Source organism: Equus quagga, chromosome 15 (assembly GCF_021613505.1).
Source record: "Equus quagga isolate Etosha38 chromosome 15, UCLA_HA_Equagga_1.0, whole genome shotgun sequence".
Lineage (NCBI taxonomy): Eukaryota > Metazoa > Chordata > Mammalia > Perissodactyla > Equidae > Equus > Equus quagga.
Genome location: NC_060281.1, coordinates 30466708 through 30483932, shown reverse-complemented (window position 1 = coordinate 30483932; position 17225 = coordinate 30466708). Strand labels below are relative to the sequence as shown.

Below are 17225 nucleotides of genomic sequence, written 5' to 3'. Positions count from 1 at the left end.
AACAAAGGGACAAACATTTGGAAGCAAGAATGATACCAGGGCCAAGAAAAATTAAACATGGCCAAGATGGCTGGAAAATGAACCTGACAAACAGGAAGTGGTTGACAGACAGGAAGCAGCCAAGGAAAGTGGATCCAGGAAGTGGAGCTTCAACAACAACATGGCTACCATGACCAAGAGAGAGAAGAAATTCACAAAACAGACAGAAAGCGACTCCTTGGAAAGGAGATTATGACAATGAAAGGCAATTCTTCCAGAAAACACAAACATCAAGGCTAGTACACAGGAAGTGGCCATGATAAATATCTAGGCCCACAATGGAAACTTTATGAGTCGGATGACCTGCAACACATAGGAAAAGGCTTATTATCAAAGGAGATTATCACAAGACAGCATGAAAAACTAGAGCCAAAACACAAATAATAAGTCCGTTTCAGTCCAATCTGACACAGGCACCAAGATGGATGCCATGGCTGGAGAAGACAGGAAGGGACAGACAGGAAGTTACCTACGGGTTAGAAAATGTGACATAAGAAGTTAGATCATTCAGCAGCAACACAGATAAGAAATTGTTCTGACCAAGAAGACATGAAGACAGACTGAAAATAGACACAAGATAGGGGCTTACTGACCAAAAGAGTTATGAAATCTACCTTGATTGAGACAGGAAGTAGCCGAGACAGACAGAAAGTGGCCACAGAATTTTAAAAAAATCACCATTGCCCTGGGCAGAAGGATCCATAAGGAGTCAGAGGGTAAGACATTTGGCAAGGAAAGGCAGAAGTAATCTTTTCAAGCAACATATACATCTTATGTGAACAGAAAATGGCAAACCGCCATTGGGAAGTAGCTTACGGCCAGCAGACAATAATAAAAAACAACAGGAAGCAATTCTTGTAGCTCTCACCGGAGGTCAAGAACAGAAGACAAGCTCCTTTCACTTACGGCTCCTGAGTGGGCTGTCTCCGCAGAGAGGGCAGGGCCAAGCTCCGTCTCCTCACGATAATCGTCCCCATAGCCATAGGTGTAATCGTAGGGCCCTGCTGGGGGGTCTGTGCCACCCTCCCCATATTCCTCTGTCAGGAACCTGTCGGCTGTGGAGGGGACCTGGAGATCTGTCTGCTCCTTCCCGGGGATGGGGAGGGAGAGGGGTAGACGGGGGCATTAGGGCTGACAGGAGGTCTTCCCTGGACCCCAGAGTGGGAAAACTTGTAGCCTAAAGGATTCTGAGGGTAATTGGGACTAGAGTTTTTCTCCCAAGAAGAGCAAGGGGAGCAGGTGTATAGAAAGGGGATGGCCATCGAAGGCCCCAAATGAGGAGGGATGTCCAGAAAATGGGCCTGGTGGGAAGAAATGGTAGGTAACAAGAAGGGTGGCCAGAGGGCTAAACACAGAGTGGACAGTCCATGGACATAATGATAGACAAAGGAGTCCAGGGAATGACCAAAGAAATGGATGGAAAGACCAGGAGAAGAGAAAAAGTGACAGCATTGGACAGAAAGTGGCTCCTGGGAACAGAAAGGTGACATAGAAAGTAAAACCATTTGACATCAACATGGAGAAGAGGTTACTCCGGAATCAAAGAATAATAGAAGGAGACATGGACACTGAAGGCAAATGGCTGTAGTGAGAGAGACAAGCAGACCAATGGGTCTGGAGTGACCGGAAGACAGAGGCCATAAATGGATATAACAAAGAGCCCTCCGGCCCAAGGAGGGGCTGATTCATCAAGATGACATGGGAACAGGAGAGTAGGTCACAGACACCCACTGCCCCCAGCTGGGGTGAGGGTGGGGGATGGAGTTACCTCCTCAAGGGGTGGCAACAGGCTTGACTCCAAGATTCCTTCCTCTTCACCCAGGGTGGGGTCCTAACCCCAAGGGGAAGGGGGAGAAGAGCAGCATGGAGTGAGAAGGAAGGAGAAAGGTTAGCAGGAAGGGAGGCAAAGCAGCACCATGTCCCCCCCCACCCCCAGGGTAGTGTCTGTCTGTGCTGGGGGTGGGGGAAATCTCAGATCTTGCAGCCCCTTTGGAGGGGGGACAGTGGGGAGAGTGAATCTCCAAAGTCACAGAGGTGTGGGGGCAGAGATCTGGATGCCCCGGCTCTACCTGCCGGTAACCGCTGTCTCTGGTCCTGGGGGGGGCCCGGGCAGTGGGGGGAGCTGCCTGCCGAGCTGGGCGTCGGGAGAGGGGAGGCTGGCCCCGTGCTGGGCCGGAACCTCCAATTCGAGAGGACCTCCAGCCTGGTGAGGGGGACGCCTGCCGGGCCGCTGACCTCTTGGCAGGTGGGGTAGGCTTTCGGGGAGGGGTCCGACGCCCCCTGGGGGAAGGGGATGCCCTGTGTCTGGGGCTCGGAGGCCGCTGCAGCAGAGAGACATGGGAGGGGGCAGTGAGGAAACTCCCATGATCTAAATATATGGTGTCTCTCCCTACATGTAGGAAGGGGAGGAAGGTGTCATAGGAGATGTTTGCAAGGGGTGGTAGGAGGAATGGGAGAAAGGAAGTGGTCCCTCAAGTTTACCTGATAATCAGGGGTCGTCCCCGCAGTCATCACATCGTAATAGGGGGGCTCGTAGTCATAGTAGAGAGACTCAGTGGACTGGGGTTAGGGAAGGGGCAGGGGAGCAGATGGGAGGGGGATGGGGAGGGTGGAGTGGGGGAGGGAGGAGGGAGATGGTGTGGGATTTGGGAAACAGGGTAGGTGAGGAGTTGGGAAATAGAGAGTTGGGGATGGAAGGAGAGGTTGGGGATCAGGAGAGAGATGAGGAGAGGTGGAAAGGAGGGATGGGTCCCACATGTGGGACAGAAGCAGACATAATTAAGAGATTGACCCCCCCAACCTTCAGACCACTGACCCCGGATCATATCTGTCACTCTAACCATCAGACTCCACCCAATCCAGAGTGTCCCTCCTGTTTCCCCCCACCACAGCCCCTTATCCTGCACATCCATGTCCAGGGAGCCAGAGACCCTATCCCCACACTTCCACAGACCCACCACTCCTTTGGGATTCCCTCTGCCTCCAACTCCTTCCCCTAGGTAAGCCTAGGTCTTACCATTTCAACTTCTTCCTCCCAGTTTCTGTCTCCCCCCTACTCTGCTCTCTCATCCCTCATCCCCACTCCCCCCCACCCCACCCCCCAATCTCTTAATTCAAGGAAGGGATGGGAAACCCAAAGACACAGTTCCAGGAAGACTGGCAGAGGAGGAGACACAAGGAGGGGACACAGCTCCCAGCCACGAATTCTTCATAACGACTCTTTTTATTTTTAAATGAAAATAAAAAGGGTGATGAATGAGGACTGGGAGGAGGGGGTGATGGGAATAGGGAGGTATGGTTGGGGAGGGACTTTAGGGAGGGGGAACAGGAGCCCAAAATGGGACAAGGAGCTCTGGAACACTGGGGGCCGTCCCCTGGGGAGATGTCTGGGTATCTTCCCTCCCTGGGGTGTGCTGCCATTTGGGGTTTGCCCAGCTCCCTCACCTGTTGCTGGGGTTCCTGGTTTTGTGGCCTATGAAGTCTTGGCGGTTGCTGCTTTGGAGACCTCTGGGTTCTGTGAGACTGCTGTTTCTGAGGCCTCTCCTTCCAACCCCCCTCACACTCCAGCTCCTTCTGTTCACAGGATTCATAGGCAGCTTGTACCCCCGGAACAATGACAAGCTCCTGGACATCACCCTGCAAAGACATGAGGAAGGAACACCAATGCAGGGAAGCAGAGAGGGCTTCAGAGAGAGGCAAAGGGTATAGTCCAGGATAAAGGGTAGGAGGTCAATCCTAGGTAAAACCATATGATGGGAGGAGGTCATTATCACATGTGCACAGCCCTTTTCAGTTTTCAAAGAACCTTCTCATTCCTAATTCCATTGTACCTTCACAACAACTGGGAAAGTCAGTAGAACAAGGGTCTTTACACCCATTTTTCAGATATATTCCATTCAGAAAAGCTCAGAGAGGGGCCCCAGTGGTGTAATGGTTAAGTTCACATGCTCTGCTTAGGCAGCCCGGGGTTTGTGGGTTTGGATCCCAGGTGCAGACCTACACACTGCTCATCAAGCCATGCTGTGGCGGCATCCCATATGCAAAAGAATAGAGGAAGATTGGTACAGATGTTAGCTCACCAACCTTCCTCACCAAAAAAGAAAAATCAAAGCTCAAAGAGGCAATGACTGACCCACAGTCACTCGCAGTGGTAGAATCAGGACTAGAATTCAAGCCTTCAAAATCTAAGTTCAACACTCTGCCTACCCCCTACCCCTGTGGTAATGCATGAGCCTTTTCACAGGGGCTTCTGCAGACAGTGGCCCAGCCTTAGTTGCTTTGACCTTTCAATGGCAGTGATGATGAGAATTCTCAGGACCTCTAGAAAAGAGGGAGCACTTCTGAATTCTGATGGCATTTATTTGTGCCCGCATGTGATGCTTAGCACACCCTGCCTTGTATTGTAGTTTGGGGATATTGTCTCATCTCCAGAGCAGAACTTGGAGCTCCTTGGGATGATAGAGACCTTATGTTATCTTTCTGTGCTCCCTTTGGCATTGAGCCAGCAGATATTCAGAAAATGTTGACTGGCTGGGTGAGTGGATGGACAGATGGATGGCTGGATAGATGGGTGGGTGAGTGTGTAAGTAAATAGGGGCTCGAATGTATGATTTAATGGGAGAGTTGATGGATGGTGAATGAATGAATGTAAGCAGATTGATGTAGTAGATAATTGGAGTAGATTGGTGGGTCGATAAATGGGAGGTACAGAGTAGATGGAAACAGATTGGTAAGTAGGTAGGCGGATGGAAGTGAATGTGGATGAATGAATGGTCAGATGGGGAGTGGGTGGGTGAGGAGATGGGTAGGTGCAAACTTATATGTATGGGTAGATGGGGTGGGCGGGTGGGTGGATGAGTGGCTAGACAGATGGATGGGTTAAAGAGGATGGATGGATGGAACAGATTGATAGATGGGTGGCTTCAAGGAGGGAGTGGCTGAGCAGGGGAAGGACGGGATGGGTAGACAGAAACCTGAATGCTTGAGTGGGTGGGCGAGTGGGTGAATGGATGGGTGGGTAGATAGAGAGACTGATTGAAGGGATGGATGGATGAGCAAACTGATGAAGACTGAGTGACAGAATAAGCGGCTGTTGACAGTCCCACCATATAAGTGGGCACCTAGTTCTCCTACAGGGAAAACAAGCCCTGAGGATAAGGAATGGAAATACAAATTCATGTGAGGAAAAATGAAAGGCTAGGGCATAAGAAGATGGAGTACTGGGGCCAGAAGAGGAAAGGACACAAGATATGGGACCAGAAATCACTCCCTTCTCTGATGGCTCTGGTTACCTCAAAGACTTCTTCATCCAGAATACGGGCACCAAAGATTATCACTCCATGGGTGTCCAACACTGGATGAGCACTTCGGGGGAGAGGCCGGGTAACACGCTTCTTGCAGTCAACTATGAGGGTGACAGACTGGCCTTTCACAGCCACAGCCACACGGTGCCACCTGGACATGAGGGGAGAGGTTCAGTGACTGACTGAAAGGGGGAAAGTCAACAGGGCTGGGGAGCAGCTGATGGAAGGGTTGAAGCCAATGAATAATAGAAGTAATCACACCAGCTACCGTTTGTTGAGTGCTTACAATGCACCAGGCACCATGCAATAATTTTCTCCTTGATTCTCATGATTCTATCATCCCTATTGTACAAACATAGAAACTGGGGCTCAGAAAAGTTAAGTAACTTGCCCAAGGTACAGGCTAGTACTACACACAGGATTTAAGCTCTAAAGTCCAAACTCTGGGCTGGAAGTGACTGAAGTTTGGACAGTGGGTAGGTGAGGTGTGGCAAAAAGGGGAGGCAGGGTTTCCTAGCCTGGGGAGTGGACGTTCTGGGGCAGCGGCCAGAGGGGAGTTCCTGAAAGCGTAGGCCAGGCAGACCAGAGGAGCAAACTGACTTACTTGCCATCTGCTAGGCTGACGCCCCGGAAGACCGGCTGAGCCGGGGGTTGAGGCCGTCCGGTCTGGTCCTCATACAGGAAGCGGACAGGTCGGCCAAGCTCCAGGCCCAGCTGTTGGACACCCTGAGCACTGTAGAGAGTCAGGAGGGGAGCCTGGAGGCCAGGGCGGGTCCGGACAACAGTCAGCAGAGAGAAATCTTTGGGAAAACCTCCTGGTACCCGAGAGAGACACACACAGGTGAAGTGAGAGGCAAAGAGAGCCATAAACCCCTTTCCTTCTGGTGTCTGATCCCAGACCCCACCCCATGACCTCCCGGAGCTAGTCAACCATGTCACCCATACCTGGGAAGAGCTGGCGGGTGGGTGCGCTGAGCTGGGCAGGTCGGGACACTCGGTAGGCCACATCAGCTGGACAGATGCCTCTTGCCCTCCGGACACCATCAGGGAGGGAGGGGAACCTCAGGGCCCGGAGTACATCCACAGGGGGTGTACCTGGGAGAGTCCATGAGGGTCAGGGGAAGGGACATACCCTCAGAAGAGCCTAGATAGGGGACATTTGGTGTCTAGAACTCCTGGGGCTCAAACTCCCTGGAAGGCAAAGGTCACCTCTCCCTTACTTGCTCCTGAACAGGGCCTTAAAGGTTGGGAAGTCAGAGTCACCTGGAAAAGGGCAGTGTTGGCCCTGTATTCAGCTCCATGCCCATCACTGTCCCACTCTCTCCCTCTCTCTCTTTCAGCCCATGAATCTCTCTCTATACGCTCTTAATATCTCTCTCAACTCTCCAGCCATCTCCCCTCTCTCTCTCACTCTCTGTTACTCTCTTTGTCTCTGTATCTGTTGGTCTGTCTCCCTGTCCCTTCTGTCTTCCTCCATTTCCCTCACGCTCTGTTCATCTTTTCCTTTCCCTGTCTTTCTCCCTCTCTCTCACTCCCTTTACATATCTCTTGGTCTCTGGCCTCTGTCCCGTGTCTTCAGCACAAACAACATCTGGGCAATCGATCATCCAGGGCACGGGAGGTGCAGGGGGGCCACCAAGGAGGGAGCTGAGAGGCAGCTCTATGGGGAGGGGGCTTAAAGCTGCTGTGGTTCCCATGTTTGGGGGGAGGGGACAACACTGGCCATGCAGAGGGGAAAAAAAAAAGAGCCCCCCCAGGAGCCTGTGCCCCTGGCTTGGGAAATGGGCTGGGGGGCAAAGGGGGGAACCTGAAGCTGCCACGCAGAGCCGGAGCAGGTCCAGGGCCCCGAGCCACACATCTGTGGATCCCATCAGAGTCCTTGCCCAAAACCTGGGCAAGCTCCCTACACCTGGAACTTCAGCCTGCCCCACCATCCCCACCACCTGGGATCCAAAGATTCAAGACCTGGGCCACCAACCCTATCCACCTAGACCTCAGCTTCCCAGGGCTCAAACTCCCAGGGAGGCAAAGGTCACCTCTCCCTCACTTGCTCCCCGATACACATACTTCTCACACCATCGGCTCCAGATTGGAAAAATCTCAAAGTTCCAGCAAAACTTTCACAGAAGCAGGGGGCAGGGCAGGGGCCAGAGCGATCAGGAGAGCAGAGCTGGGTGGGGTGGGTGAGGTGGGGCGGGCAGGCAGAGAAAAGGCCCTTTGAGTCCAGGAGCCGGGAAACCACGGCCTTGCCCCCCCCCCTCCCCGCCCCAGCCTGGCCCCCACGTGTGGCAGCTCGGCAAACACCAACACACAAGGGCCGCTTTGAGAGACGAAGGGAGAGGGAGACAGAGACTCACAGAGACCCCAGGCCAAGGAGACCTCAGAGCCCCCCCCCCGCGAAAGCCCAGGAGAGTACAGTTCCATCCTATAGACAACCTACCCACAGGTCTGCCCACCCGCCTTCCCACCTCAGGCCACATATATGCCCCACTGTCTCCGGCCTCAATCTGCTCCACAGGCTCTCCACTGGTAGCCTCCTCACCCCCCACCACTCTACATCTGGCCCCAAAAATGCCCCGATTCTTTACTCTTATGAATTCCACAGTAACCCATTTTCCTATAGAGTCTCACCTCTACCCACTCAGTTCCAAAATGAGAGGCAGTCATCTCAGCCATCTCCCTGGCTCCATGCTGGGGGGTCTCTTTTCCCCCTAAGAAAGACTCCCAGAGTCTACAGACATTGCACAGTTCAATTTCTTGTCCTGAGCCTCACTCTCACATCTTGGAAGTTCTTCCTTCTATAATCTAATCCAAATCCTTTATGCTGCTATTCTGACCATTTTCTCTCCAGAGCAGAGAAGAAACAAATAGTCAAGTTGCATGCAAATCAGCCTCTGGTGTTTCCAGGAGTTGGGGGCTTGCTCCAGCTTCCCTAGGACCCAGGTACTCCCAGCCCCCTCCTCTCCAACATCAAATCCCCTTTCCTAGGAGCCATGATTCTAGATCCTGAGAAAAAAGAAGGAAAAGATTGGGGTTGTGGACACCAGGGTCTCAGGGGAGCCTGGCTGGCCAGAGGGGGAGGGGTGGGGCAGGAATGCAAAGAGTTGGCTCCTGCTTCAGACACCTGATCCTGGCCTGTCCAGCGGCCGTCCTGTTGGCAGCCAGCCCCAGTGCTCCCCAGAGCCAGCCGCGTGGCAGCATTGAGGGCACAGGGAGGGGGGAAGGGGATCCTGTCCGGGAAGCCAATGGGACAAATAGTCCAGGTGTCCCTTCTTTCTCTACTTACTACGCTCTGTTCTCACAGATGCTACCCCCTCACTCCAGAGATACAGATAGAAAGCCCAGAGGACATACACGCACCCCTCACCCATCCACACTGGCATCTACTCCCCAACCCCAGCACTGGCTGGACCACACTGGCAGGTCCTGGCTATCTTCAGCTCTCCCCAGGACCCCAGCATCCAGCCCCACTGGTGGCTCTCTAAGCTGAGCCTCCACTTTTCAGTCTTACCTGGCCTCCCCCAGTCACTTCAAAGAAAGAGATCCCTTCCCTGACTTCAAGGAACCCAGGTGTCCTGTCCTCCATCCTGGACCCTTGATCCCTGAAATCCCCTTTTCAGACTCAGAAGCTCTGCCCCAAGCATCAGCTGTCCCCTGCCCGGGAGTACTCAGAGCTCCAGCCTGATTCCGACGACCCAGGCGTCGGGATTCCTCTTACCTGCCCAGGCGGGGGTCGCGCTCAGCCCCAGCACCAGCGGTACGAGCAAGAGGAGGCGATGGCAGCGGCTGCACCGCTCCATGGCTGGCGACCTGAACGCCGGGTCCCAGGGACCCAGGGGCGGCCTGAGGCGCTGGACGCCCAGAGGCTACCAGGAGAGAGTGAACAGGCTGTGAGCCTCGGACGCCGGGGCCCCGGGGACGTCAGAGGCTGTCGGGCGGCGACAGCTCTCAACGGCCCAGCTCCATGCAGCCAGGCGCCGTCGGGGCTGCGGCGCTGCTCCCTCCTCGGTGGCCGCCGCTCCTGTATGTCCCCGGCCACCCCGACAGCCCAGAGCCCCCACCCCGCCCCCGCCCCCGGCCCAGCCCCCGCCTCCAGCCGCCCGCCCACAGCCACCGAGGGGAAACCCCACCCTCGCTCTCCACCTGGTTGGGGGTGTGGACGGGAACCCTCTCTCGCTGACCCTCGGACTGCTCTCCCCGGCTCCCCTGCAGCTACCCAACGGCCTGTACCCTAAGACACCCTTTTGGAGAACCCCAATATCTCTTCCCCAGTCCCTTCCTTTTCTAGGATCCAGACGTCCAGTCACAGCCCCCCTCCCTCCCCCTTGGGGGGCCCAGGGCCCCCTTTCAGTAGAGTCCTAGGCGGAGATTAGGGCACAGTGGGAGGAGAGAGGCGGGCCTGGGGGTCGCTACCTCCCCCCCCCACATCAGGTCTCCATAATTATTTCCCCTCGCCCTGCCCCGTGTAATTACAGAGCCGGCCCGGGCAGGGGTATTTATAGACAAGGCTATAGATAGCGACTAGAGACCAGCAACCCGACGGCCACGGGATGGCGGAGGGGAGGGAGGTGGTTAGACGGGAGGCCAGAGACTGCACAGACCCACAAACACAGGCTAATCAGATCCAAGGAGGTGAAGAGGGGGTTGGGGAAGAAGGGAATCCGGGAGCCCAGGTGCAGAGACTCGGTGGAGAGACAAGGGGCAATCGACGCTAGTTGGAAGAGTCCGGGGAAACAGGGTCACTCAGGGACGAGAGGCGGCCTCCAGGCGGGCACCGCCTGAGGCGGCAGCCGCACTCGGCGCCCAGTGCGCCCCCACAGACGGGCACGGCGCCGGGTCTGCCCGGAGCCCGCGGCGCGGCCGGAGAGGACGCGAGCGAGCCGAGGCGCCGCCGCCTGCTGGCGCTCGGAGGGCGCAAGCGAACAAGGCGCCTTTGAGAACCAGCCGCCCCCCTTCTTCCTCCGGCCGGCCCCGCCCCCAGCCTGGCACACCCTCTTCCCCCCTCCCCGACAAAGCGCGCCTTGTGTCCCCCGCCCCCCGCGCCCGCCTCTCGGGCCCCAGGGAACCTCGGCGGCGGCGGCATCAAGGGAGAGCGTCCGGAGCTCCTGACCGGACACCCCCCAACCCCAGCCCAAAGCAGCGCTGCGCCCCCATACAATCACCTCAGTCCAGAAAACAACGATTTTAATTTGAAAGCGATTTTATGTGTGAGAGAGGGGAAAGGAACCCCAGGGAGAAGAGCTTCAGAGCAAAACTCATGCAGCCCCAGCACCCCATCTCTGCGGGCTGGCATCTCCCCTCAACTCTCAGGCCAGGGTCCTGTGCCCCCAGCCTACACTGTGTGTGCCGGGCGTGGGGGAGAGCTGTGGAGAGAGGGGCCTGAGGACTACTCATCAAACCATCCCCTGGCTGCCCCGCCATCACAGCCCAGGCCCCTTCCCCAAGTTAGATGGGAAGAGATGGGGGAGGGGAGCTGGGAAGGCCAGTGCTCCAAGAGCCCCAGGGACACACCGTCTCAGGGCCCTGCCTTTCCCAAACACCCACCTCCACCACTGGCATTTCTTAGTCAACCTGGGAAAGTACAGTACTTCTTTGAGTCTAACTGCAAGTCTATCCTCAGAGGAAATTAAAAATAGCAGATTGGTTCCTACGTCTCCACCCACCCCTTAACCACCACCACCACCTTTTTATTTTTCAGTCTGACTGCAGAAGGAGGTGAAGTGTGAGAGCGGACTCTGGACAGGAGACAGTGACAGGGCCCCCTCCCTCTCCCAGAGGAGCCCCCATCTGCTGGCTTGGTCAGAGGAAGGCCTGTCAGAGCCCTAATCCCACGGCAATCAGTTTGGGGGGCCTGCCCCCCAATGCTCATCTCTGGGGGAGTTCCCATTTCCCCTCTTCAGATGGGGAGCTAAGTGAGGCTAGATGAGAAGGAAGCAAGGTCCTGGGAGCAGGGCCAGTGCTTTGCGCTGGGGGAAGGAGAGATGATTCCAGGCAGGGGGTGAGAAATCACCCCAAATCATGGTAGACCCAGGCAAATTCAGAGACACAAGGCCCCTGAAGGGAGAGGTCCAGCCCTTGCAGGGATCTGGGGTCCCCTCTGACTTGGGATATGAGGAAACCCCTTGGAGGTCCTGGTTCTGCCCTGTACTCCTTCCCCACCAAGATTCCAGGAACGTGGCCCTTCCCCACCCAGCCCCAAGGCTTAGAGTTCCTCTCGGATGTGCACTCCTCAAGTGTAAGGAGCACCACATCTGGGTGTGGGCTCAGGCCAGCTGATGGGGAGCCTCGAGCATCTCCATGAGAAAGGTGTCGATGGGGGTGTCACCAATGAGCTTGAAGAAAAACAGATGTTCTAGACACTTAAGGCCGATGGACCTGAGGGCAGGAAGACGTAGCAGCAGTTTGGCAAACCTGAGGAGGGGGTGGGAGAAGCGGAGTGAGACCTGGAACCATGGGTCCTGAATAGACCCTTGTGGCAACCCCGGCCCCTGTGGGAGCCTCGGTCCCCACAATCCCTCACCCCACATCTCCTCCTCACCGTCCCTGCTGCTCAGGGTACTTCTGTTTGCAGTAGGTCTCCAGTGATGCATACACTTTCTCTCGCAGGACCTCTACCTCACTGGGGTTGGAGAGACCCTTGGCATCTGGGATGGCAGTGAAGAGAGGAGGAAGAGGAAGGAAGACAAATCAAACAGGACAGACATGGAAATGTGGCCCATACAATGTCCCTTTAGGGTCCCACCTACTTGCCCTTCACCAGATGCCTGGCAAGGGAAGCCGGGTGCAGTGGGTTCATGGGATAGGGTCAAAAGGAGAATGTATCAGAGGACGTGGGTTTTCTTGGTCAGCTAGGAGATTTCCGGGTTGAGGGTCTTACTGAGGGGGATAGCTGGGTAACTTAGGAGTCTCTGGAGAAGAGGAGGCTCCAAGGTGGCCTTGGTCTTGAGAGACAGGGGTAATCCTCCTCTTACCTGGATTGAACAGAATGATTGCCCTCAGGCAGCCAAGCTCTGTCTTGTCCATCCTCATGTCACGCATTTTGGACACTAGCTCTGTCAGCACCCTGGAGAGGGACCTGCAGGTCACTCAAAGGTCACAGCTCAGCCAGCCTTGGACACGGACCAGCCTATAGCCCCACCCCCTCTACCTTACAGGCCAGCCCAGCTAAGGGCCACTGACCGATCAAAGATGGCTCCCACGCCTGCAGAATGGGCTGAGTTGCGGTGCACGTGAAGACCTGTGGCGAGGAGGATGCCATCTCGGACATCAATGGATCGGTGGGAAAAGGAGGCAATGAGGAGTTCATTCCAGCCTGGGTGGGGCGGCAAGGGTCAGGAGCCAGAGATCAGGCCATGGGATTCAAAGCACATCAGGGGAAGAGAAGAAGAGGTGGCGAGGTCAATGAGCTTGGCTCCCGGAATATGCAAGCTAAGGCCACTGGGGTCACTAGAGGTCAGAAGGTCAAAGAGGGGTCAAACGTCAAGAGGTCAAAGGGATCCAACGTCACTGACCTGCCCGTAGCAATATGACCTGGTCATCCAGAGGCAAGGAGGAAAAGTGTGGGATCCTCTTCGCCCACTCAACAAGCGTGAATAGCTGTTTGTCAGCTGCCTGACAGATGTTAGTCACAGGGTCATTTGGCTGCAGGGGAGAAGGGGTAAAAGTTATAGAAGGTTTTGAGGTACACTGTGAACCCCCCTTATAAGAGGCTTTTGACACCCCCTCCTCATACACAGTCTCTCTTCAAGCCCCATCTGAGCCAATCCCTGTAAATCAGGCTTCTCTTCTGGCATTTGTGAAAACATTTATTTCGGACTCGTCTGTGGTCTGCCAATGGGCTGTCTTGCAGGTGGGGACAGAAGAGGCTATCACACCCACCTCAGATGTTTGAGACCTTGTTTGGCAGCACTTGCAGTCCCAGGCAGTGTTAGGGGGGTTGTAAGGGGAAGGGAGAGGAGGGGGAGATAGAGTAGACCTGGACTCCTGTCCCCGCCCCCCATCAGGAAGTAGAACGGATTGACCCCATCACTCACGCTGCTGCCGCTACCCCCGGTTCCCCCAGGACCCTCAACGCCCTGGTCACTCTTCTGCTCCACAGCCAGCTCTGCCTCCAGGATCCTGTCCACGGGCATCTCTTCAGGGGCTCCTCCAGCCCCCTCCCCATCCCCATCCTTGTCCTTCCCCCGCTGACGCTCCTCCTGTACCGCTGGGGGGGGAGGGGGAGCGGGGTAGGGAGGAGGAGAAAAAGCGGAAAGTTAGCAGCCAGCCATGAGGGGGTTCCAAAATGTCCTTAGGGGCTTATCAGGGTCTCATGGCCCTTAGGAGAGATTTATAGGAATTAGGGAAGTCACTAGAAACAAGGGTGGACTGGAGTGGTCTGGAAGCAGGGGTTATAAAAGGGCAGAAAAATATGCTGAGAGAAAGGAAGGGGAGGGTAAAGTAATTAGGGAGAAAGCTAACATTTAAACCGAGGGTCTACGTCACACTAAGATATGTGCCAAGCTTATTTCAACATTCACTCAACTATTATAATGATCCTGTGAGCGCTGATCCTCATTTTTCAAGATGAAGCTTTTGGGGCTTGGAGAAGTTAAACAGCTTGCCCAAGTTCACACAATACATGCCAAGTCATACATCTAAATCTAAGTGTGCCTGACCACAAACCTTGTGCTCCTCTGACTCCACAAAGGCAGTGAAAGGAGCACTGGCCTGGTCCTCAGAGATGTGGGTTCTGACTCCAGCCCTGCCACTCTTTTGTTACATGACCTTGGGAAAGCCAGGCCTCTGGCCCATCTTCTCTAAAATGACGGATTTCACCAGGATACTCTCTAAAGTATCTCTCTCAGAATTCCAGGATCAAATTTAAGACAATAAGATAAAGAAGAAAGAAAGCAGCCCTGCGGACTTCAGTAATGTCTGTAGCTTAAGAGAGTAGAGTTCCAGAGTTTGGAGGAGAGACCACAGATAATAGGGAAATGGAGACCAAAGAGGGAGCACTGGGTCAAAGAGAGGAGGGACTATTCAGGTTAGAAAAGGGGAGACACAGAAACCCATCATGGGGAAGGAAGTTATCCAACGCCAGCACCAGACCCAGAGGAGTCCTAGGTGCAGGCACAGAGGCACAAGCATTAAGAAGAAAACTCAGGGGATCAGAACAGGGGACCAGGGAGAAGGGCTGACCAGGAGGGCAGAGAGAAATCAAATATCGCCCTCTGGAGGAGAGACAGATCAGTCCAGCCTTCCTGAGGGGTACAGCCTGTGGTCTCCCGCAGTCTTCCCTCCACCTCCTCCCTCTGCTCCCACAGGGTAGACTGGGAAGCCTGGCTAGGGCAGGCCCTTACCCTCCCTCTTCATGCCCGTGGCCAGGCACTTCTGATAGCGGCAGTACTGACAGCGGTTCCGCTGGCGCTTGTCCACCGTACAGTCTTTGTTGTCCCGGCACGAGTAGGTCAGGTCCTTCCGGATGGTGCGCTTGAAGAAGCCTTTGCAGCCCTCACAGCTGTAAACCCCATAGTGTTTGCCTACAGGGGGAGGGGAATAGCAATAACAAGGCGGCATGGAGACCTCTCACCATTAAGTCCCTTGCCAGCCTCCCCCCAGCAAACTTAGTTTAAGGCCACTCTGTATTTGCAAATACAGAGAAGGGGAACCAGGACATGAGGATGATCCAGTTCCACTCTCCTCACTGTTCAAAAACCCTATACCAACCCCCTCTTCCCTCTGACCACCCCCTATCCAACATCTAAACTTCAGGGTCCTTAGTTCTCAACATGCCTCCCCCAGCTCACTTGCTCCAATGCAACCCTATGGGCCCCTGGGTATCCCACAGGTGACAGTGAATGGCAGACTCTCTCTTCCTCTCTGCTGGTCCTCTGAACCCCATACCTGAGCTTCGGTCCCCGCAGATTGCACATAGCCGTTTGCCAGCCCCAGGGCCACCTGGAGGGGGTGGACAGTGCAGGCCCCGGACCCCTAAGACTGGTGGCTTCACATCTTCAGGGGGGCCAGACCCACCCCCAGGGAGCGACACTGTTGAGTTAATCTGGGATGGGGGAAATAGGGAAGTCACAGGGAGACTCATTGGGAAGGAGGCTCTCTTGGAGGTGATGGAAATCATTTCCTACAACCTAGGCAGGGCTCTGCATTGCACATTACAGAGAACGTTATTTACACTGCAGTCTCTGTGAAAGGCCACCCCTGGAGCACAACCCCAAAGAGATCAGACATACAGTTTCCCCTGAATTGTGCAACACAGTGGCCCTGAAGGGCATGTATCTCAGGAGGGCAGATGGGACAAAAAGGGCAGAAAATCACAGACAGATGAAAGGGACATCAAGAATACTGGGGTTCTTTTATAGGGTTGGGGAAGAAGCATGCACTGAAAGATCAGTCACCTCAGGAAGGGCAAGAGGTCTCACAAGGACCATAGGCCTGCCAGGATTAGAGGACTGGAAGGTCAGTGGGCCATAGGGAAGTTCACACAAGGATCTGGGGTCACAAGGAAAACAAGGAAATGAAAGTGGAGAGGCAGTAAGTGGGTCACAACCTCTCACCTGGGGACTGCTGACAGGCCCGGAGAATCCTGGGGGAGCTGGAGGGGGCAGACCAGGGGACCCCATGGAAGAGCTGATGACGGGGAAGGGGGAGCCCAGTGGGGGTGGTGGCATCGGGGGTGGGGGTGGGGCCCCAGAGCCTCCAAGGGATGGGGCTGCTGAGGAGGGTAAGGGTGGCCCAGGAGGAGAAGGCGGAGGGGCCCCCTGGGGAAGGGGATTTGGGGAGGAACTATCTGGGCTTCGGGAGTCTGAGGGAGGGGCACATACAGGCACAGACACAGACAAGAGAGACAAAAAGAGAAAATGAGTCTTCGATCATCCAACTGCAGACTTTAATTCTCTCTCTAATCTCCCACCGCGCCCACCCCACCCATTCCCAAGTCCAGAAACACCCTGTTATCAAACAGTTTAACTCCTAATTGTGGTGAGAGGAGATATTGACAAAGGAGACGACGATAGTTCAGGTGAGGAAAAATTCCAAGCAATGCATTTCGTCACCCCAAGCCAGACAAGTCTCCTGTGGGTGGGGCAGCACGTGGGGTGGACCAGCCAGCCCTTACACTCCCAGCCTGTAGCCGAAGCGTGCGGGAAAAGAGACAGGCGGAAGAGACCCTCCTAGGAGGCAGGATCTGCCTTCAAACGTCCAGAGTCCTCAAGTTCGAGGACTTGTGTCCCACGCCCGGGATCTCCGGTGTGCAGGGCCCGAAGCGGCCACGGCTAGGAGGGCGGGAGCTCCCCCTCCCCGCCCCGCCCCGGGGGGAGGGCGCTAAGGCCCTCGGGAGGGAGGGGACTCGTGTTTACAAACAAGGGGGCGGGAGCGCCAGGGAGAGAGCGCCAGGGGAGGGGGGGAGGGGCTGCAGATAACGCGGTCACTGGCTCGCCTGTCCGTCCGCTAGGACACTCACCCCGCCCGCTGTCGCCCATCCCGTCCCGTCCAGCCTCCCCCGGCTCCGGCTCCGGGGTTTGTTGTTCTCCGGCTCCCGCCGCCGCCGCTGCTGCCGCGGGATCCAGCCAGGGCCGTCGCCGCCGCCACCGGGACGCGACCCCACAATGCATTTCTTTTCGCACCCCCACCGGCCCACACTGCCCTGCGGCATGCCGCTGGGGGAGGAAGGGCGGGCGAGCAGCCCAAGACATGATTCCTGTCTGAGTGTCGGGATACCGAAGAGGTCCCAGGGATTCCCAAGGAATGATCAGGGACTAGCTGAGCACGAGGAAGCCCCAGAGAAAAGAACTCTGGCCTGAACCGGGTCGAATTAAGCGCTTCGCTCTGCTCTGTACCAAAATGACAGCGCCGATATGGCGGCCATCTTGGTACAGACGGGAAGTC

The 17225-nt window shown here is 55.6% G+C and overlaps 2 protein-coding genes across 4 annotated transcripts in view; both read right to left on the bottom strand.

Moving 5' to 3' along the window:
• The window catches only part of COL11A2 (collagen type XI alpha 2 chain), a 29069-nt gene extending 19780 nt beyond the window's left edge, over window positions 1–9289 (bottom strand). The window contains exons 1-8 of the mRNA XM_046638920.1: window positions 9061–9289; window positions 6288–6437; window positions 5947–6157; window positions 5331–5493; window positions 3484–3675; window positions 2521–2598; window positions 1808–1870; window positions 946–1125 (exon numbers count right to left, since the gene is read on the bottom strand). Of these exons, the coding sequence (XP_046494876.1) occupies window positions 946–1125; window positions 1808–1870; window positions 2521–2598; window positions 3484–3675; window positions 5331–5493; window positions 5947–6157; window positions 6288–6437; window positions 9061–9142 (1119 nt within the window). The 5' untranslated portion in view covers window positions 9143–9289. The remainder of the gene's footprint in view (window positions 1–945; window positions 1126–1807; window positions 1871–2520; window positions 2599–3483; window positions 3676–5330; window positions 5494–5946; window positions 6158–6287; window positions 6438–9060) is intronic.
• Window positions 9290–10509: 1220 nt separating this feature from the next.
• Window positions 10510–17199, bottom strand: RXRB (retinoid X receptor beta). 3 transcript variants are annotated; one of them, XM_046639851.1, is made up of 10 exons: window positions 16801–17199; window positions 15896–16143; window positions 15228–15384; window positions 14684–14863; window positions 13376–13548; window positions 12854–12983; window positions 12522–12654; window positions 12314–12417; window positions 11881–11986; window positions 10510–11753 (listed from the first exon to the last, which is right to left on the bottom strand). In XM_046639851.1, exons 1-10 carry the CDS (start codon window positions 17030–17032, stop codon window positions 11606–11608), a joined length of 1611 nt encoding a protein of 536 aa, XP_046495807.1. In that variant the 5' UTR covers window positions 17033–17199; the 3' UTR covers window positions 10510–11605. The 3 variants fall into 3 exon arrangements, with proteins under 3 accessions (XP_046495807.1, XP_046495808.1, XP_046495810.1); XM_046639852.1 differs by having other exon boundaries at window positions 12314–12405; XM_046639854.1 differs by lacking the exons at window positions 15896–16143; window positions 16801–17199 and adding an exon at window positions 15737–15889.
• Window positions 17200–17225: the final 26 nt, after the last annotated feature.